General features: G+C 42.4%; 1 protein-coding gene across 1 annotated transcript in view; it reads left to right on the top strand.

The window, feature by feature from the left end:
- Nucleotides 1-23,091, top strand: part of LOC120020998 (astrotactin-2-like) — a 521,153-nt gene that overhangs the window by 158,408 nt on the left and 339,654 nt on the right. The window contains exons 5-6 of the mRNA XM_038964662.1: nt 648-786; nt 8,874-8,880. Coding sequence (XP_038820590.1) covers nt 648-786; nt 8,874-8,880 — 146 coding nt within the window. The remainder of the gene's footprint in view (nt 1-647; nt 787-8,873; nt 8,881-23,091) is intronic.

Genomic DNA, 23,091 nt, shown 5'->3' with positions numbered 1-23,091 from the left:
GTTGAGCTGAGTCAGTCAGAAAGTCAGAGCCCATCTTCTTTTCAACAACCTATGTACTTATAGGAGGCGGAAATGTACTGAAAACAGTGCACCAAATAAGTACCAATGTATCTACTGTGACTAGGCTTTGTAATTTACAGTGCTTGACACAAAATGCATTTTGATTTAGACTGAGCTAGCGTGAGTCAGCTGTTCAGTCTAAAATACTCTAAATGATTCAAACTTTGCAAACTTGTTTTGTCAACTACTCTGTTCCAATCAATTGTGGTCTAAAAGTAAAATTACCTTCCTGATAACTGCCCAGATGTATAGCCCTCAAAGTCACAGTCAGTAATCAAAGTAGAGTCAAGGTATTTCATCATATTTATTATATATGCATTCTAAATGCAGCTTTGATGCAAAGCAGTTGTTTTTTAATATACATCTATTAATATATGAATTGCACCTCAAGGAGACTGCTGAACAAAGTATTTTCACATTCCGGCTCTCAGTCAAATGTGTTTGTTTGCTTTAATCTTCCCTGTTTGCATTTACAACATACCAGTGCCTGTTTCTCATGCTTTGTAACCAACCCTCTCTAAGTGTGAAACCTTTTAACAGATCTCACATCTCGTTGTTTTATCCCTCCCACAGCCTTTGACCCCAAGCAGGAGACGGTGGATGCATTGATGCAGCGGTTTAAGGAGAGTTTCCATACTAACACCACCCCGGAGATCGCCCACTTTCAACACAACGTCACACACAACTCTTCTACAGGACGCAACAGAGGCCCAAGCCACACCAGAGGTAAGACTAAGGCTCATTAGTCACTGTTCTGACTTGCCTAGTTAAATAAAGGTTAAATAAATAAATAAATAAAATATTCAGTATGAAAGCCTTTTATCAACGTACAGAGAGCACATTTCTGTCAAGGTTGACACCCACCATGTACACTATGTCACGTTCGTTGTTGGAATGAGACCAAGGTGTAGCGTGGTAGGCGTACATTTTTCCTTTTTATTAAATGACACCGAAAGAACAACAAAATACAAAACGAACGTAAAGCTACATGCAGTGTTGAAAAGCAACTACACACAAACAAGATCCCACAAACTAAAGTGGGAAAAAAGGCTGCCTAAGTATGATCCCCAATCAGAGACAACGATAGACAGCTGCCTCTGATTGGGAACCATACCAGGCCAAACAAAGAAATAGGAAAACTAGATTGCCCACCCAAATCACAACCTGACCTAACCACATAGAGAAATAGAAAGGCTCTCTAAGGTCAGGGCGTGACACATTATCGTTCAAAAGTTTGGGGTCACTTAGAAATGTCCTTGTTTTTGAAAGAAAAGCAAATTTTTTGTCCATTAAAATAACATCAAATTGATCAGAAAAACAGTGTAGACATTGTTAATGTTGTAAATGACTATTGCAGCTGGAAAAGGCAGATTTTTTATGGAATATCTACATAGGTGTACAGAGGCCCACTATCAGCAACCATCACTCCTGTGTTCCAATGGCACGTTGTGATAGCTAATCCAAGTTGATCATTATAAAAGGCTAATTGATCATTAGAAACCCTTTTGCAATTATGTTAGCACAGCTGAAACTGTTTCCTGATTAAAGAAGCAATAAAACTGGCCTTCTTTAGGCTAGTTGAGTATCTGGAGCATCAGCAATTGTGGGTTAAATTACAGGCTCAAAATGGCCAGAAACACAAAGACCTTTCTTCTGAAACTCGTCAGTCTATTCTTGTTCTGATAAATGAAGGCTATTCCATGCGAGAAATTGCCAAGAAAACTAATATCTCGTGCAACGCTGTGTACTACTCCCTTCACAGAACAGCGCAAACTGGCTCTAACCAGAATAGAAAGAGGAGTGAGAGGCCCCGGTGCACAATTGAGCAAGAGGACAAGTACATTAGAGTGTCCAGTTTGAGAAACAGACGTCTCACAAGTCCTCAAGTGGCAGCTTCATTAATAGTACCCACAAAACACCAGTCTCAACGTCAACAGTGAAGAGGTGACTCCGGGATGCTGGCCTTTTAGGCTGAGATCAACTATTTTTATGCTTTAGAACCGGAACCCCCATCAGATGCTAGCCAGCTAACTAGCTACAAGCTAGTTGGCAGTTAGCCACTGCTAGCGGTCCTCACCGTTATCTCGGACATCAGCCAGCCTCAACCCGGTCAATTCCTGCCAGTCTGCACAGCGCGATATCAACCCAGAGCATATCGGACTGCTTTTTCTGTACCACATCTCCGATTCCTACCGCAAGCTCTGAACCTTTATACCGGATCATCACAGCTATCTAGCTGCTATCCGGGTGGCAGCTCCTGGCTAACGTCTCTATCCCCAAGCACCAGTTAGCCTGGAGCTAGCCTCGAGCTAGGCCCATCTCCCAGCTATCCAAAGAGGTCTACCAGCCAATTCTTGGTCTACAATACCTCTTTTGCCAATTGGCCTGGCCTGGACCCTTCACTAGCGACACGGAGCCCCGCCGATCCATCACGACTGGTCTGCCGACGTAACTGTCTGAGGTGGTATATAATATATATATAATGTACAAGTACATGCTGATGATAATTTGGCTTGTTATTCTAGTATGCTGTATCCCTTTACTTTCTGGAGGCGTGTGTGTGTGATGCAGCGTCTCACTACAATGTCTAGATTGTAGTCACATCCATGACCTCAGTCCTCAGGACCATAAAATCAGACCTTGGCCATTGCCGTGCACTCAAATCATATATGACAGTAAAAGACCCATCAATGTCATTGACATTACCCACTACTGGAAGAGACTGGGTGGCCACTGTGGAAATGAGACATTAACCTTGGACAGCTTACCCCATGCCCTTGACTACACACTTCATCACCCCCTCACGCCACCTCCTCTATATGCTAAGTAATGTAGCGTATTACACAGAGCCTAGCTGTGAGATACTATATATTTTCTGTTAACCCACAAGTTAGACATCTTTGTCATTGAAAGATCCTGAGCGAATAGCCCAGAAATTAGCTTTGTCATTGAATGTCGGCTCTGTGAAATCAAATCCTTTCAGTTGTCCAACTGTCTAACTTTCAAATCCTAAAGAGTCTCAGTGCAAGTCGCTGGCGGGAGATTTCCTCTCTGTGACTCAGAGAAAAAATAAACTATTTTCGGGACCTACAGTTGAAATTGTTTTTCTCAGCACAAAGAGGGACCCAATCCAGGATAACAAACATGCTAATTGGACTAGCGCTTTTACGTAAGGGAAACTCAATTTGCCGAGAGAGGGAAAGGGAGTTCGACGGCTAGCCTCTGAGATTAGGCCACGCAAGGAAATTAATGCGCAGTCAAATTATACGCAAGATGGAGAAGGCAGGAACTGGGAATGTACGAGACGAGAGGGAGGCTATGAAGGACTTTTCTATTTCATTTGGGCTGGCTTGAAACAGCGTTTTATGCCGTAAATTAGTTCCCTTTTCTGCCGTCTCTCCACATTTCCCCGAGCCCCACTGAACATTTGTTTTACATGGATGCCAGTTTTTAAACAGATTAAGTGTGAGTGCAGCTGTGAAGTTCTCTTTATTTCCCCCGTTGTTGTTGCTGATTACTTTTGCATTGTAATGAGAGGCCATGGCGGAGACAGGCCCTTTGGCACGGTGGCACAGTGGCACGAGGCCCCATGCTGCGCAGGGGCGTCTCAGTGACACCAGGCAGGCAAGGGGGAGAGGACACCATCTGTGTAGTTTATTAAGAGTCTTGTTGATGAGTGCAACTAATGATAGGGGCATACATTTCTTAGAATTAGATTGTGGGGAGAACTGAGGGGGAACGGTTCTAGTGGTGTGATCCATTTGTTCAAGTAGTTATGTTTCCATTCTTGTTTGCGAGTACGCTTGTGTTTGAGAAAGAGAACGACAGTGTAGAGAGCGACTGAGTAGAGAGCGAGAGAGCGACAGAGTAGAGAGAGAGAGATAGAGACTGCTGTACCCCACTTCAGCACCAAAGACAGTGTCTCTGCTATTGTAGAATAGAGTCTGAAAAGAGAGACACTATTAGAGATTATGAGTGAATCTAGTCTGAGTGAGAACAAGTTGGTCAAGTTTCTCCAGAGCAGACGGCCTGTTGAAGTGTCCTGTTTGGTTCAGTGAGTCAACAAATAGAGCGCTGTCCTTGGAGCTGAAATGGAGAGAAGAGCTCTCTCCACTCTCCCACTACTCTCTCTCTTCTTCTTTATTCTATTATCTTTCTACATGTCAAACACACACAAATACGCATGCTCGTGCACACACAAGCACACACACACAAACACACACACACAACTACATCAGCACGCAAAGACACAAATCTCTTCCCTTCAAGTTCAGATTTTCATATTTCATTGTCTGTTGTCTCTATTTCACCATGCAGTTTTTGAGGGCTCCAAGATTGGGCTAGTTAACATTCTGCCCAAGCCACCATTCAAAGACACACTTTGAAGTCTTTTCACAATTAAGTTTAGTCTCAAATTGAGTTTCTGTATTCTGTCCCCACTATATGTGCATACACCTTTGTGCACTGCGTTTCCCACTGTAATAATGTTTGATGTGCTACTTAGGAGCTATGGAACTGTTTTGATGTGTCAGAACTCATATTTGGCCCACTATGACAGCCTAACCTTGTTTCTATTATCCCACTTATCTGATATGAATTGATGCTTTGAAGTTACAGATGAAGGTTTTCAGTGTTGTGTGTATCTACTCAGTAGATTCCCTAAATGTAGAAACAAGATGTGGAGACAGAAAAAATGGTGTTGGCTGAATTAACAAAGCCTGTTACTTATCCTGGTGTGTGTGTGTGTGTGTGTGTGTGTGTGTGTGTGTGTGTGTGTGTGTGTGTGTGTGTGTGTGTGTGTGTGTGTGTGTGTGTGTGTGTGTGTGTGTGTGTGTGTGTGTGTGTGTGTGTGTGTGTGTGTGTGATTCAGGGAGTGTTGATGGCTGGTGAATGCATTCTGTGCTTTGCTGCACTTTCAGCACCCTTCAATCTTCCCTCTAGACAATACACCATGATTGCAGCTCTGACCCTAAGCCTTAGGTTATCTATAACAGGCCTGATGATCTACAGCCAGACAACAATGTGTGTGTGTGTGTGTGTGTGTGTGTGTGTGTGTGTGTGTGTGTGTGTGTGTGTGTGTGTGTGTGTGTGTGTGTGTGTGTGTGTGTGTGTATGCTTGTGTGCATGCATGTGTGCATCAGTGGCACTCAGTGCCGTTTATGATGAGGAAGGACAATATTTTTTTATGAGCATGGTTTTATTTCTATTACAGCATGTTGGATGACTGTCATTCATATTCCATTCACCCAGTTCAATTTAACATCGATAGGTTTAGGCTACTACATGATACTCAAACTTTCCCTATACCCATCATGAGGTTGCTATAACCTAGCCTGGACACACCTACTCATTCAAGGGTTTATCTTTATTTTTACTATTTTCTACATTGTAGAATAATAGTGAAGACATCAAAACTATGAAACAACACAAAAAAGTGTAATTTTAGATTATTCAAAGTAGCCACCCTTTGCCTTGATGATAGCTTTGCACACTCTTGGCATTCACTCAACCAGCTTCATGAGGTAGTCACCTGGAATGAATTTAAATTAACAGGGGTGCCTTGTTAAAAGTTAATTTGTGGAATTGATTTACTTCGCAATGCCTTTGAGCCAATCAGTTGTGTTGTGACAAGGTAGGGTGGTACACAGAAGAAAGCCCTATTTGGTAAAAGACCAAGTCCATATTATGGCAAGAACAGCTCAAATAAGCAAAGAGAAGCGAGAGTCCATCATTACTTTAAGACATGAAGGTCAGTCAATCCGGAACATTTCAAGAACTTTGAAAGTTTCTTCAAATGCAGTTGCAAAAACTATCAAGCGCTATGATGAAACTGGCTCTCATGAGGACCGCCACAGGAAAGGAAGACCAAGAGTTACCTCTGCTGCAGAGGATAACTTCATTGGAGTTAACTGCACCTGTCAGGGGTGTGTACGGGAGGTGAAGTCAGGTGCAGGAGAGCAGAGTGCAATAAACAGGCGCACTTTAATTCCGGTCCAAAAATGACAGCACATAAGAACAATAGCATAGCGCCTGACAAAATCCACATCACAATAAACAATTACACACAAAGACATGGTGGGGAACAGAGGACTAAATACATGCAGTAATTATGGAATGAAAACCAGGTGTGTAATGGAACAAGACAAAACAAATGGATATATCAGAAATGGAGCGGCGATGGCTAGAAAGCCGGTGACGTCGATCGCCGAACGTCGCCCGAACAAGGAGAGGAGCCGACTTCGGTGGAAGTCGTGACAGCACCTCAGATGGCAGCCCAAATAAATGCTTCACAGAGTTCAAGTAACAGACACATCTCAACCGCAACTGTTCGGAGGTAGACTGTGTGAATCAGGCCTTCACGGTCTAATTGCTGCAAAGAAACCACTACTAAAGGAAACCAATAAGATGAAGAGACTTGTTTGGGCCAAGAAACACGAGTAATGGACCGGTGGAAATCTGTTTGCGATTTTTGGTTCCAGCCGCTGTGTCTTTGAAGATGCAGAGTAGGTGAACGGATGATCTCTGCATGTGTGGTTCCCACCGTGAAGCATGGAGGAGGAGGTGTGATGGTGTGGGGGTGCTTTGCTGGTGACACTGTCTGTGATTTATTTAGAATTCAAGGCACATTTAACCAGCATGGCTACCACAGCATTCTGCAGCGATACGCCATCCTTTCTGGTTTGCTCTTAGTGAGACTATCATTTGTTTTTCAAGTGGACAATGACCCAACACACCTCCAGGCTGTGTAAGAGCTATTTGACCAAGAAGGAGAGTGATGGAGTGCTGCATCAGTTGACCTGGCCTCCACAATCACCCGACCTCAACCCAATTGAGATGGTTTAGGATGAGTTGGACCGCAGAGTGAAGGAAATGCAGCCAACAAGTGCTCAGCATATGTGGAAACTCCTTCAAGACTGTTGGAAAAGCATTCCAGGTGAAGCTGATTGAGAGAAGTTCAATAGTGTGCTTAGCTGTCAAGGCAAAGGGTGGCAACTTTAAAGAATCTCAAGTATAAAATATATTTTGATTTGTTTAAAACTTTTTGGGTTACTACATGATTTCATATGTATTATTTCATAGTTTTTATGTGTTCACTATTATTCTACAATGTAGAAAATAGTACAAATAAAGAAAATCCCATGAATGAGTATGTGTGTCCAAACTTTTGACTGGTACTGTAGGTGCACACAGGTCGAGTGAAAAATTTGAGATGACAGACAGTGACACATGGACAGACAGTGACACATTCAATACCGCCTTGCACACTCTTGGCTGCATGTAGCTTATCTAGGGGGTAATCATTAGTCCAACAGTTGCAAACGAGAGTTTCTATTGGACAAATTCAGTTTTTTTTATCCCCGGTTCGTTTGCTTACGTTTTAGAAACGTTTTTCAACAGACCACCACCCCAAATGCATCCCAGAATACAACCCTGATCATGCGCAAACACAGTTCACTTTCATAGCAGCCATGTTGTGTTCCTTCTCGCATCTATACACTCTCCTCCTTTCACCTTTTCCCCTTGTTTGTGGACTTCAATGAACACATTTACATTACATTTTAGTCATTTAGCAGACGCTCTTATCCAGAGCGACTTACAGTAGAGTGCATACATTTTTATTATTATTATTATTTTTTTTTTACATTTTCATTACATTTTACATACTGAGACAAGGATATCCCTACCGGCCAAACCCTCCCTAACCCGGACGACGCTATGCCAATTGTGCGTCGCCCCACGGACCTCCCGGCTGCGGCCGGCTGCGACAGAGCCTGGGCGCGAACCCAGCCCAGCCTGGGCGCGAACCCAGAGACTCTGGTGGCGCAGCTAGCACTGCGATGCAGTGCCCTAGACCACTGCGCCACCCGGGAGGTCATCTGATGAACAACTCATCAGCTGTATGTGACCAGGCAACAAAAACAATTCTAAGCCAAACCATGTCATAACTGCTACACACAGCCTATATCAGTGTCCCCATATTAGCTAAAGTAACGTCCTAGTCAACATAGCTAATAGAACTACTGTGTTAGTAAACCCACTACAATCATGCAGTAACGTTACAGTGTATAGACAGTAAGCATTTACTCCGGCGGGCCCCGGTGGCAATAAATTAATAAATCCTAAAGCTTACCTTGAATTGAAAGAGTTCCAGTGTTGTGTGGGATAGTCATAGCCAGCTAGCTAACATAGCATCCTTCTGTTTAAGCCGGGTGTTTGAGTAACTAAACTAGCCAGCTGCATTTACTAGCTAAGTAAGAGAAACTGAAAGTGAAAAAAAGGACAATCTCTCTCTCTTGCTTCTCCTTAATTTTTGAAGAAATTAATTTGTTGAGAACTGTTCAACTATTGTCTTTCTCTCTCTTTGAATCAACTACTCACCACATGTTATGCACTGCAGTGCTAGCTAGCTGTAGCTTATGCTTTCAGTACTATATTCAGTCTCTGATCCTTTGATTGGGTAAACAACATGTCAGTTCATGCTGGAAGTTCATGCTGCAAGAACTGACATGTTGTTTACCTCTGGAAGTTGTCATAATTACTGTGTAAGTCTAAGGAAGGGGGTGAGAACCAAGAGCCTCCTAGGTTTTGTATTGAAGTCAATGTACCAAGAAGAGGATGAAAGCTAGCTGTCCTCTGGCTACACCATGGTGCTACCCTACAGAGTGCTGTTGAAGCGACTATAGACTTTCATTGCAAAACAGTGTGTTTTAGTTAATTATTTGGCGACAAGTGAATATATTTAGTATAGTTTAACATACAAAGTGTAACTTTTTCAATGTTTTACCATTTGAATTTTTATGAAATTCACTGAGGAGGATGGTCCTCCCCTTCCTCCTCTCAGGAGCCTCCACTGGTGTGCATACTCCTATCCAGGCTATTACATCAATGGACTCGTGCTTAACTGAAAGTCGAGCAACGTGTTTCTAACCATCAATGTAATTACTGCACAGTCTGACACTGACTGTTTCTCCAGACCAGAGGAACATGATTGCTACTCATCATATGTCATGTATCTCATATGTCAGCCTGACTGCGTAGCCCTACAACAGTTATTAATGTGCCATATATTCTGTCTCACTGGTTGATAATCTTACAGGAATAGGATTCAATTGACACCTCCTGGTCTTAGGCATGAAACATCCATTTTAGATGGCCCTAACAATCCATGGTGTCCCCAGCCTCACTGTCAATCGTACAGGGTGGATGGAGGTAATCATAGGGAAGGTGCAACAATTACCCAAGATGGAGGAATGAAACCCTGTGTGGCTGGTGTTAATAACCCAAAGGTGCCATGGTGCTAAGGGTTCTGAATTTGAGCCCCCCATTTCAGCCAGTCATCAGTCATACCCTATGGGATCGCATTTACCAAAGTACTCTCTCCCTGTCCCAGCCATTTGCCGATTACACCCGGAGTGCTGTGTGTGCCATTTATATGCTCGTTAGTCTAAACGATCCATTAATCCAAATGGAATATGTGAATAAACGTCCAGGGGAGATAGAGGTAGACAGTAAGACCACTTGGGTGGGAGTGGTGACCATTAAAACTCCCAGCTGTTTCAATGTTTTACCCTGACCTGTGTCACAGATATATGAGGACATGAATTTGGGCTGTGGGTGCTTATATTGTGATGCTGTCAGCAATTTCTTTATGGCACTGCAATTTTAGAAGTCTTGTTTTGAAAGCCTTCAGGTTCCATAAATTCAGAGATGATTGGAATCTGTTTGATTGTTGTACTGTAAAATGCAACTGTGCTGCCACCTGTTTGCCAGTTTCAAAACCCTATATCAAGCGGTTGGATATTTAATTGGATGCAGTTAGGGTAGAGAGAGATGGAGTGAGAGAGACAGAGACAGAGAACTTGAGAGGGAGGGCGAGAGAGAGGGAGAGAGAGAGAGAGAGAGAGAGGGGTGAGCTACAGGCAGACAGAAACAGAAAGACTCTGATAGAGGGCAGAGACAGAAACAGAAAAATCTGTGACAGAAACAAAGAAGTGATTCACACAGATACACATTGACGTACCTTGGACCAGTATTGGACCGAATGTAGATTTGTCTTCCCTGAGCTCAATTCCGCATGAGTGAGGAGAGAGGGGCACCCGCCTGGGGAATCTAGAGCTGGTCAGGGATCAGTGGAGCCACTGAAGAGGTTCTTCTTCCTGATGTGCACTTGGCTGGAAGTGGGCTGCCTGGGGCACTATGGCATGGGCGTCTGGCACTCCCGCTACTCTCTCACCCCGCTTGGACTTCATTCCACCTAATCAGCCCACCATGATTTCCTGCCAAGGCCAGACTGCAAACAAAAGCCAGTTAGAATGAAGCATGGTGGAATATAATATAGTGTCGCTGCCCACACACATTCATTTAGCTAGAATACTGTTTATATTAAATACATTCTATTCATTCAATTTTCTAGACTAGGCCTATATTAACTTTTATCGCACGGCGAAATTAACATCATGACATTTTCAATTCAACAAGCTTTGAGAATGTGTTATCGCAGGTAAATCACCTGGTTCACTGTTATCACAATGAAATATCAAGATCAAGCATAAGACTTCTTAGTAATCAACAATTCAGTCTTATTCACATGAGTCCTACCACACTAGAAAGCATGTTTATCAGCAAACTTCACTCTGGAAGCACCCTTGTAGACTAGTAGAAGCACCCTTGTAGACTAGTAGAAGCACCCTTGTAGACTAGTAGAAGCACCCTTGTAGACTAGTAGAAGCACCCTTGTAGACTAGTAGAAGCACCCTTGTAGACTAGTAGAAGCACCCTTGTAGACTAGTAGAAGCACCCTTGTAGACTAGTAGAAGTACCCTTGTAGACTAGTAGAAGTACCCTTGTAGACTAGTAGAAGTACCCTTGGAGACTATAACAAGCAGCGTGTTGTGTTTTTAATCTGGCCACCGTTATAACTTCTGAAAGGACATGTACTGTATATCTGTCTCCATAGTATTACCATCACTGTCTTGGATTGCAGGCTTTACTATTAGATTACACTATTGACTATGCCTAATATCGAGAGCTAGTGCTCCTCCAGAAACATTAGAAATCTGAATCTCAGAGGTAATTTCTGCTAGGATTTCTGTCAAACAGACTGTTTGAAGCATCACACTTTAGCAACTTGCTCCATCACCATCTGTGATCAGGGATATAGTGGAGGGGAAACACACATAAAAGGCGTTTATGCACCTTTTTGTGAAATAGCGTTTACTCACCTTTTTATTTAGTTAATTATCGTTTACCCACTTATTGCGTTCCCAGCGTTGATCAATGCTCAGAACGCTAATATTCTTGATCTGAGCTCTAATCGTACCTGCCTCTCTGTGAACGAGTGGAATCATGATTCAGATATGCTCATTATGTTCCCCTACTCACCCCAGATTTGCCTTGTTAGCTCTCATTCACCACTCTGTCCAACAGCGAACTCCACCCACGGCTAAGGCCGAGACATCCCCCCCCCCCCCCCCCACACACACACACACACACACACAAAAAAGGATCTGGGAGAATTAGTCTACAACTGGTAAATAGTCGCTGATATTTCAGTCAGGTGGCTAGCTAGCTTTACAGAGATTAGTGAGCCAGACAGTGATGAGCAGATAGTGGTGAGGCTGAGGCAGGCTGCAATGCAGGCTGCAATGCAGGAGGCAGAGAAGACCCAGAGAGGGACAAAGCAAGCAGATGGAGAGGCCATCCAAGCATTTGGACAGTAAAGCAAAACCTACACTTAAAAAAAGACAATTAGTGCAATTAAACAATACAGTTCTAAAAATTTGAATATCATATGGTTTATATCGGTGGTTGTTCATCTTATCTCGATCGTCCACTTGAGTTTATAGTTTACCCCTCTTTTTTCACCACTACATCACTGTCTGTCATATTTATTGTCATGAGAATAGAGACAAGTACACAAACAGGTTTTAAAGAGGATCTATCCTGTCTCAATGTTATTTTTTTACTTTTTTATTTCACCTTTTTTATCCAGGTAGGCTAGTTGAGAACAAGTTCTCATTTACAACTGTGACCTGGCTAAGATAAAGCAAAGCAGTGTGACACAAACAATAACACAGAGTTACACATGGAATAAACAACAGTACAGTCAATAACACAATAGAACAAAATAAAGTCTATATACACCGTGTGCAAATGGCGTGAGGAGGTAAGGCAGTAAATGGGTCATAGCAGCAAGTAATGGGTGTTGTTATCGTGACCAGTGAGCTGGGATAAGGCGGAGCTTTACCTAGCATAGACTTATAGATGACCTGGAGCCAGTGGGTCTGGCGACGAATATGTAGCGATGGCCAGCCGATTAGAGCATACAGGTCGCAGTGGTGGGTGGTATATGGGGCTTTGGTGACAAAATGGATGGCACTGTGATAGACTGCATCCAGTTTGCAGAGTAGAGTGTTGAAGGCTATTTTGTAGATGACATCACCGAAGTTGAGGATCGGTAGGATAGTCAGTTTTACTAGGGTATGTTTGACGGCGTGAGTGAAGGAGGCTTTGTTGCGAAATAGAAAGCCGATTCTAGATTTCATTTTGGATTGGAGATGTTTAATATGAGTCTGGAAGGAGAGTTTACAGTCTAGCCAGACACCTAGGTATTTGTAGTTGTCCACATATTTTAAGTCAGAACCGTCCAGAGTAGTGATGCTAGTCGGGCGGGCGGTTGAAAAGCATGCATTTAGTTTTACCTGCGTTGAAGAGCAGTTGGAGGCCACGGAAGGAGTGTTGTATGGCATTGAAGCTTGTTTTGAGGTTTGTTAACACAGTGTCCAAAGAAGGGCCAGATGTATACAGAATGGTGTTGTCTGTGTAGAGGTGGATCAGAGAATCACCCGCAGCAAGAACGACATCATTGATATATACAGAGATGTCCGGACAACAGGCCCTCCGATTTGACACACTGAACTCTGTCTGAGAAGTAGTTAGTGAACCAGGCGAGGCAGTCATTTGAGAAAACAAGGCTGTTGAGTCTACTGATAAGAATACGGTGATTGACAGAGTCGAAAGCCTTGGCCAGGTCGATGAAGACGGCTGCACAGTACTGTCTTTTATCGATGGCGGTTATGATATCATTTAGTACTTTGAACGTGGCTGAGGTGCACCCGTGGCCGGCTCGGAAACCGGATTGCACAGCCGGAGAAGGTACGGTGGGATTCGAAATGGTCGGTGATCTCTTTATTTTCTTGGCTTTCAAAGACTTTAGAAATGCAGGGCAGGATGGATATAGGTCTATAACAGTTTGAGTCTAGAGTGTCACCCCCTTTGAAGAGGGGTATGACTGCGGCAGCTTTCCAATCTTTAGGGATCTCGGACAATACAAAAGAGAGGTTGAACAGACTGGTAATAGGGGTTGCAGCAATGGCGGCGGATACTTTTAGAAAGAGAGGGTCCAGATTGTCTTGCCCAGCTGATTTGTACGGGTCCAGGTTTTGCAGCTCCTTCAGAACATCTGCTATCTGGATTTGGGTGAAGGAGAAGCTAGGGAGGCTTGGCAAGTAGCTGCGGGGGGTGCGGAGCTGTTGGCCGGGGTTGGGGTAGCCAGGAGGAAAACATGGCCAGCCGTAGAGAAATGGTTATTCAAATTCTCGATTATCGTGGATTTTTCGGTGGTAACAGTGTTTCCTAGCCTCAGTGCAGTGGGAAGCTTGGAGGAGGTGCTCTTGTTCTCCATGGACTTTACAATGTCCCAAAAATGTTTAGAGTTAAAGCTACAGGATGCAAATTTCTGTTTTAAACAGCTAGCCTTTGCTTTCCTGACTGACTGCGTGTGTTGGTTCCTGACTTCCCTGAACAGTTGCATATCGCGGGGACTATTCGATGCTATTGCAGTCTGCCACATGATGTTTTTGTGCTGGTCGAGGGCAGTCAGGTCTGGATTGAACCAAGGGCTATATCTGTTCTTAGTTCTACATTTTTTGAAAGGGGCATGCTTATTTAAGATGGTGAGGAAATTACTTTTAAAGAACAACCAGGCATCCTCTCCTGACGGGATGAGGTCAATATCCTTCCAGGATACCCGTGCCAGGTCGATTAGAAAGGCCTGCTCGCAGAAGTGTTTTAGGGAGCGTTTGACAGTGATGAGGGGTGGTCGTTTGACCGCGGACCCATAGCGGATGCAGGCAATGAGGCAGTGATCGCTGAGATCCGGATTGAAAACAGCAGAGGTGTATTTGGAGGGCAAGTTGGTCAGTATAATATCTATGAGGGTGACCATGTTTACGGATTTAGGGTTGTACCTGGTGGGATCCTTGATAATTTGTGTGAGGGCGTCTAGCTTAGATTGTAGGACTGTCGGGGTATTAAGCATATCCCAGTTTAGGTCACCTAACAGAATGAACTCTAAAGATAGATGGGGGGCAATCAATTCACATATGGTGTCCAGGTTACAGCTGGGAGCTGAGGGGGGTCTATAACAGGCAGAAACAGTGAGAGACTTATTTCTGGAGAGACTAATTTTTAATATTAGAAGCTCGAACTGTTTGGGCATAGACCTGGAAAGTATGACAGAACTTTGCAAGCTATCTCTGCAGTAGATTGCAACTCCTCCCCCTTTGGCAGTTCTACCTTGACGGAAAATGTTGTAGTTGGGGATGGAAATGTTGGTGTCCTTCCTAAGCCAGGATTCAGACACGGCAAGGACATCAGGGTTGGTGGAGTGTGCTAAAGCAGTGAGTAAAACAATCTTTTCTCTTAGTCTTCATGTTTTTACATCCCTTCAGAATAACAATAGTTCCTCAATATATTTTTTAAATCTTTCCAGCTCTCTCCCTTTCAATCACTCAGCGTGAAAGGGAAAAATGGCATGCTCTGATCCAGTGGAAACATCATAAAATAGGCCTAACTGATTACTTCTCATCAGTGCTTGACTTGAAATAGGTTCCGGTACTCATTTTGGGTGCTGGTATTGTTTATATGTAGGTGCAGGAGCTCTACAATACTTTTGAAGCAGTAGAAAATTGGAGGTGCCGGTACTCAGCTCCAGGGAGCTCCTACCCAAGTCGAACATTGCTTCTTATCCCTTGCGCAAATAGCCTTTAACTGTGTTGTAACGGCTGTCATCTTCCTCGTCTGAGGAGGATAAGTTAGAAGGATCGGAGGACCAATGCGCAGCGTGGTAATTGTTCATCTTACTTTAATAAAGGTGAACACTCAAAATACAAAACAACAAAAGTGACAACCGAAACAGTTCTATCTGGTGCAGACACACAAAGACTGAAAACAACCACCCACAAAACCCAACACAAAACAGGCTACCTAAATATGGTTCCCAATCAGGGACAACGATTGACAGCTGCCTCTGATTGAGAACCATATCAGGCCAAACACAGAAATAGCAAAACATAGAAATACAAACATAGACTGCCCACCCCAACTCACGCCCTGACCATACTAAATAAAGACAAAATAAAGGAAATAAAGGTCAGAACGTGACATGTGTCTGTCCCGAGCTCACTGGCAGATGAAACTCTGAGGGCCCAGAATATTTTTTACAATGTTTAAATCGCTAGTCGGACCCAAGTTAATAGTTGATGCAATGTTTCAAGTTTGTTGCAGACAGGCCATATGTAGCCAATGTGATATTTATTTTCATCAGGGTATTATCTGCCTGTAGGCTGCAATGTTGGCTTTATGTAGGCAATTTTTTACATTGTTGGCAATGGAATAAACTTTTTAGGTTTGTATCGTTTTAATTTAGATTTTGATATCCTTTTGATTAACCACATGACAATGATTTTGAAATATGCAGACGTTATTATAAATTAAATGAAACTGTTGCACGAAAATGTGCATATGAAAACCATAACTGGCACGCAGATCGGTAGAAATGGTAAAAAAATTGGCATTCAACATGAGAAAGGTTGCCGACTCCTCATGTAGCTTAATATTGGCAACTTCAGCAGAGTAAAGCCAGAATCTGCGAAAGCCAGTAGGAGCAGGAGAAGGATGATCGGTCAGGTTAAGATTTTTTTTTCTTCTGGCTATCAAGATCTCTGGCTCCCTCTTGAGGCATTTGTCTTATATCATGAAACCGTAAGCTTTACACATCAGATAAGGTCAATGCATATATACAGTATATATGGAAATATACACTTTTAAAATGTTGACCAATCGATTGGTCGAAAGAACAGACAACTTTTGGTCAACTAAGATCCTTTTTTGGTCCTACTCTAGACGATTCTGTGCTTCCAACTTTGTGGCAACAGTTTGGGAAAGGCCCTTTCTTGTTTCAGCATTAACAATGCCCCCATGCTCAAAGCGAGGTCCATACAGAAATGGTTTGTTGAGATCGGTGTGGAAGAACTTGACTGGTCTGCACAGAGCCCTGACCTCAAACCCATCGAATACTTTTGGGATGAATTGGAACACTGACTGCGAGCCAGGCCTTATTGCCCAACATCAGTGCCCTACCTCACTAATGCTCTTGTGGCTGAATGGAAGCAATTACCCGCATCAATGTTCCAACATCTAGTGGAAAGCCTTCCCAGAAGAGTGAAGGCTGTTATAGCAGCAAAGGGGGACCAACTCCATATTAATGTCCATGATGTTGGAATGAGGTGTTCGTCGAGCAATGTCCACATACTTTTGGTTATGTAGTGTATTGTCCCATCTACGTACATTGTGTAATTTGCTGTTGGTCCCTAACTTGCTCCATAGGGATATTGATGGTCAAACCAAGTTGACAATGGGCATTATGATCGGGTCGTGTGCAGCTGCGCTTCAAATTTATGATTACTTGGGTGCTGTCAGCTGTGGGCATGTGGGCAGGATTCAAATAAACCCAACCCACGCAAAACTTTTACGGTACCCTTCATTTAGTAACATACCATTTTTTCCTATCATCTTGCAAATGTCCATTTTGGACAAGACTGACTATCTAGTTACACTTTGTAGTAAATTTTGACACTAGAATAAATGTTTCTGACTCATATCGATGCCACATGGGCCATTTTCAAAACGAGAAGTAGCTTTTTAGGGGCAGTTGCTCAGCCACAGCTTGAATGCAGCCTGAATTTGATTACCATTGGCAGAGCAGGATAGGACCAGCAATCATGCACTTACTGTACACACACACGCACGCACACACACACACACACACACACACACACACACACACACACACACACACTTTGAGTGTGTCAGCTGTACTCATCTGCTTGTCATGCCATGTTGTATTTTCTGCATCTCCCTGGTGCTTTCACAGCTGAAGTACGGAGAAGGCGTTTGTTTACCCACATCTATGTATAATTACAGCCTGTATTATTTTGGGTAAACCATACTTAACCTTTCAGGTTTAAACAGATGCAGAGGGGGTCACGGGTAGGGGCAGCAATAGATAATTTATGCTGTCCCTCACAGACACGCACACATAGTCATGTAGATACAAACTACCACACGTCTTTGCACATACTGACTCATTCATTCACATGTTCACTCTATCTCATCCCTACACACAAAGGCAACAAAATTGGCCTTGGCAAATAGTCACTGTCATGTTAGTTGTGTTCTCAGTAATTCCCTTCCCTGCTTTCATACAAACACATGAAGAGCACACATACATACAGGTGCATGCATGAATACACCTCTCTCTCTCTCTCTCTCTCTCTCTCTCTCTCTCTCTCTCTCTCTCTCTCTCTCTCTCTCTCTCTCTCTCTCTCTCTCTCTCTCTCTCTCAATTCAATTCAATTGACTTTATTGACATGGCAAGTTCATTATTACTTACATTGTCAAAGTATACATATCAAAAAATAAAAATCTAATATATATGTATATATATACAAAATATATATATATTTATATATAAATAAATGGTGGGACCAACAGTAATAACAATAGTAGTAGTGGACATGGGATTACCATTAACAACAACTACAACAACAATATTAATCAGAACAACAATACATTAAATCAATGGTAGTAGAGCAGTGTCAACATGTCTTGAGAAGACATATGACCTAGTATGAAAGACAAAACAAAACTAAGCTAAATGGGAAATATTATCAACATTACTTTGCATGTTTCACTGGCTGTCCCTCAGGTTGTGGCAGGAGGACACATATTTGGCTGCCAAAACTGCACATGTTGGCTTTTCACCCAATAAATATTTGATTTTTTCTTCATCTTTTATAGTTTCAAATTCTTTGTATTGAGTTATAATTTTGGGAAAGAAATATGCTCTTAGGTCTGAGTATTTGTCACAGTGTAGTAGGAAATGCACCTCTGTCTCTACCTCTCCCCTGGAGCAGAGTGAGCACAGCCTGTCCTCTCTGGGCAGCCAGGTTTGTCTGTGACGACCGGTCTCTATAGCCAGACTGTGCTCACTGAGTCTGTACCTAGTCAATGTTTTCCTCAGTTTTCTATCAGTCACAGTGGTCAGATAGTCTGCCACCATGTACTGTCTGTTTAGAGCTAAATAGCATTGAAGTTTACTTTGATTTTTTGTGGTGTCTTTCCAATAGGTTATATATTTTTCTTTTTGTTTTGTGATGATTTGGTTGGGCCAGATTTTCTGAGGGCTGTCCCGAGGCTCTATGGGGTTGGTTTGGGTTGGTGAACTGAGCCTCAGAACCAGCTGGCTGAGGGGACTCTTCTCTGGTTTCATCTCTTGACATTGTAGAGCTGTGTGATGGAATGTTTTAGGGTCACTTGTTTTTAGATGGTTGTAAAATTTGATGGCTCTTTTTTCTATTCGAATGAGGAGGGGGTATTGGCCCAATTCTGCCCTACATGCGTTATTTGGAGTTTTTCTTTGTACTTGCAATACAGTCTTGCAAAACTCTGCATGCAATATTTCAGTTGGATGTTTGTCCCATTTAGTAAATTCATTATTAGAGAGTGGACCCCATACTTCACTGCCATATAGAGCAATTGGTTCTATAACCGATTGAAAAATTTTGAGCCAGATTCTAATTGGAATTTCAATTTTGATGTTCCTTTTAATGGCATAGAATGCTCTTCTTGCTTTGTCTCTCAGCTCATTCACAGCCATGTGAAAGCTACCTGTGTTGCTGATATTTAGTCCTAGATATGTGTAGTTTTTGGTGTGTTCTAATAGAACTGTGTCCAAATAGAATTTATATTTGTCATCCTTATTTCCCGACCTTTTTTGGAATATCATTATATTTGTTTTTTTTAGGTTAACGGTCAGAGCCCAGGTCTGACAGAACCTGTGAAGACGATCTAGGTGCTGCTGTAACCCCTCTTTAGTGGGAGACAGAAGCACCAGGTCATCTGCGTACAGCAGACACTTGATTTCAGTGTTGTGTAGGGTGATACCAGGTGCTGCCGATTCTTCTAATGTTTTTGCCAATTCATTAATGTAGATGTTAAATAATGTTGGACTTATTGGGCAGCCCTGTTTCACTCCCCGCCCCTGAGAGAAGAAGTCTGTTTGCTTGTTGCCAATTTTAACCGCACATTTGTTTTTAGTGTACATTGATTTAATAAAATCATATGTTTTCCCTCCAATACCACTTTCTATTAGTTTATAAAAAAGACCTTCGTGCCAAATTGAATCAAATGCTTTCTTGAAATCTACAAAACACGAGTAGATTTTGCCTTTGTTTTGGTTAACTTGTTTATCAATTAGAGTGTGGAGGGTGTAAATGTGGTCTGTTGTACGATAATTTTTTTGAAATCCAATCTGGCTTCTGCTCAGGACGTTGTGTTCGTCAAGGAAATGATGTAGTCTGCTATTTATAATACTGCAGAGAATTTTCCCCAAGTTGCTGTTAACGCAAATTCCTCTGTAATTATTTGGGTCAAATTTGTCTCCATTTTTATAGATTGGTGTGATCAATCCCTGGTTCCAAATATCGGGGAAAATACCTGCAGTGAGGATAATGTTGAAGAGTTTGAGTATAGCCAATTTGAATTTGTGGTCTGTATATTTGATCATTTCATTTAAAATACCATCAGCACCACAGGCCTTTTTTGGTTGGAGATTGCATAGTTTTTCCAATAATTCTTCTTCTGTAATTGGGGTATCTACAGGATTCTGATAGTCTTTGACTGCTAATTCAAGGATTTGTAATTTTTCTTGTATATCTTTTTGTTCTGGGCTCTTTGTTATATTGCTGTAGAGGTTTGCAAAGTGATTTCTCCACATATCCCCATTTTGGATAGCCAATTCCTCATGATGAGGTTTGTTTAATTTATTCCAATTCTCCCAGAAGTGGTTTGATTCTATGGATTCCTCAATTCCAACCAGCTGATTTCTAATGTGCTGTTCCTTTTTTGTTCTTAGAGTGCGTTTGTATTGCTTCAGTGTTTCCCCATATTGAAGGCGTATATTTTTGTTGTCTGGTTCTCTGTGTTTTTGATTAGATATATTTCTCAATGACTTTCTTAGATTTTTGCAATCATTATCAAACCATTTTTCATTATCTGTTATTTTTGGTTTGCTCTTATGCTTCTTTAGATTAGCCAAGGAGGCTAATTTGTCAAATATAAAGTTTATGTTCCTAACGGCCAAATTTACACCTTCATTGCTGAAGGAGAATGTTAAGGCTAAAAAGTTGTCCAGGAGAGATTGTATTTTTTGGCTACTAATTGCTTTTTGGTAGATGTCTGTACTGTTTGCACTCCATCTATAGGCTTGTTTAGTACCATGTAATTTATTGGGCCGTGATGCTTCATGGTTGGGTTCTGCTCTTCTCAGATACACTGTGATTTTACTGTGGTCTGAGAGAGGTGTTAGTGGGCTGACTGTGAAGGCTCTGAGAGACTCTGGGTTGAGGTCGGTGAGGAAGTAGTCTACAGTGCTGCTGCCAAGGGATGAGCTGTAGGTGTACCTACCAAAAGAGTCTCCTCTCAGCCTGCCATTGACTATGTACAGACCCAGTGTTCGACAGAGCCTCAGGAGCTGTACTCCGTTTGAGTTTTTCACTTTGTCATAGTTGTTTCTGTGGGGGTATGTGGGGAGGGAAAGGTTATTGCTTCCTGGTAGGTGTTTATCCCCATGACTGTTAATAGTGTCTTGTTCTTCTGCTATTCTAGCATTCAGGTCTCCACAGACCAGTACGTTGCCTTGGGCCTGAAAGTGACTAATTTCCCCCTCTAGAATGGAGAAGCTCTCTTCGTTGAAGTAGGGTGACTCTGAGGGGGGAATGTATGTGGCACAGAGGAAGACGTTTTTATCTGTCAAGATAGCCTCCTTGTTGATTTTTAACCAGATAAAGAATTCTCCTGTTTTGATCAATTCGATTGAATTAATTAGTTCAGATTTATACCATATTAACATTCCCCCTGAGTCTCTGCCCTGTTTGATTCCTTTTAATTTAGTGGATGGTATGATTATCTCCCTATAACCTAGTGGACAGCCAGTGGAAACATCACCTCTGCACCATGTTTCCTGTAGTACTACAATATCAACATCATCAATTTCTTTCAGGAAGTCTGGGTTTCTGCTCTTTAGCCCAAAAGCAGAGGACTTCAATCCTTGTATATTCCAACATGCAACGTAAAAAGACTTCATAACTTTTTTTTTTCTCTTTCTTTTCTTTACCTTTCAAAATTCTCTCTCTCTCTCTCTCTCTCTCTCTCTCTCTCTCTCTCTCTCTCTCTCTCTCTCTCTCTCTCTCTCTCTCTCTCTCTCTCTCTCTCTCTCTCTCTCTCTCTCTCTCTCTCTCTCTCTCTCTCTCTCTCTCTCTCTCTCTCTCTCTCTCTCTCTCTCTCTCTCTCTCTCTCTCTCTCTCTCTCTCTCTCTCTCTCTCTCTCTCTCTCTCTCTCTCTCTCTCTCTCTCTCTCTCTCTCATATACACACCATCACTCACACTAGCCCACCTGAGCTGAAGTCCATTAGGTGTGGTACTGTGTTGATGTGATGGCATGCGTGGCAGAAGCAGAGGGTGATCTGTGCTCCCCGACAGAAAAATGATTAGCTTTTATAGTGCAGAATGAACTCATCTCTGCCTCGCCTCCCAGTGCCTGCACCACCTTAATCACTCCCATCACAGGGCAGATTGAAAAGCAGCTCCCGCTTTCTTTCCCCATGTAACCTTTCCCCCCACCCTATCCTCCCTATCCTCTCTCGCTATAGCCCTCTCTCTCTCTCTCTCTCTCTCTCTCTCTCTCTCTCTCTCTCTCTCTCTCTCAATTCAATTCAATTCAATTCAATTCAATTCAAGGGGCTTTATTGGCATGGGAAACATGTGTTAACATTGCCAAAGCAAGTGAGGTAGATATTATACAAAAGTGAAATAAACAATACAAATTAACAGTAAACATTACACATACAGAAGTTTCAAAACAATAAAGACATTACAAATGTTATATTATATATATACAGTGTTGTAACAATGTACAAATGGTTAAAGCACACAAGTTAAAATAAATAAGCATAAATATGGGTTGTATTTACAATGGTGTTTGTTCTTCACTGGTTGCCCTTTTCATGTGGCAACAGGTCACAAATCTTGCTGCTGTGATGGCACACTGTGGAATTTCTCCCAGTAGATATGGGAGTTTATCAAAATTGGATTTGTTTTCAAATTCTTTGTGGATCTGTGTAATCTGAGGGAAATATGTCTCTCTAATATGGTCATACATTGGGCAGGAGGTTAGGAAGTGCAGCTCAGTTTCCACCTCATTTTGTGGGCAGTGTGCACATAGCCTGTCTTCTCTTGAGAGCCATGTCTGCCTACGGCGGCCTTTCTCAATAGCAAGGCTATGCTCACTGAGTCTGTACATAGTCAAAGCTTTCCTTAAGTTTGGGTCAGTCACAGTGGTCAGGTATTCTGCCACTGTGTACTCTCTGTTTAGGGCCAAATAGCATTCTAGTTTGCTCTGTTTTTTTGTTAATTCTTTCCAATGTGTCAAGTAATTATCTTTTTGTTTTCTCATGATTTGGTTGGGTCTAATTGTGCTGTTGTCCTGGGGCTCTGTGGGGTGTGTTTGTGTTTGTGAACAGAGCCCTAGGACCAGCTTGCTTAGGGGACTCTTCTCCAGGTTCATCTCTCTGTAGGTGATGGCTTTGTTATGGAAGGTTTGGGAATCGCTTCCTTTTAGGTGGTTGTAGAA

This window comes from Salvelinus namaycush, chromosome 26, assembly GCF_016432855.1.
Source record: "Salvelinus namaycush isolate Seneca chromosome 26, SaNama_1.0, whole genome shotgun sequence".
Lineage (NCBI taxonomy): Eukaryota > Metazoa > Chordata > Actinopteri > Salmoniformes > Salmonidae > Salvelinus > Salvelinus namaycush.
The sequence above is the reverse complement of the archived record's forward strand: the minus strand, read 5'-3'. Positions and strand labels throughout refer to the sequence as shown.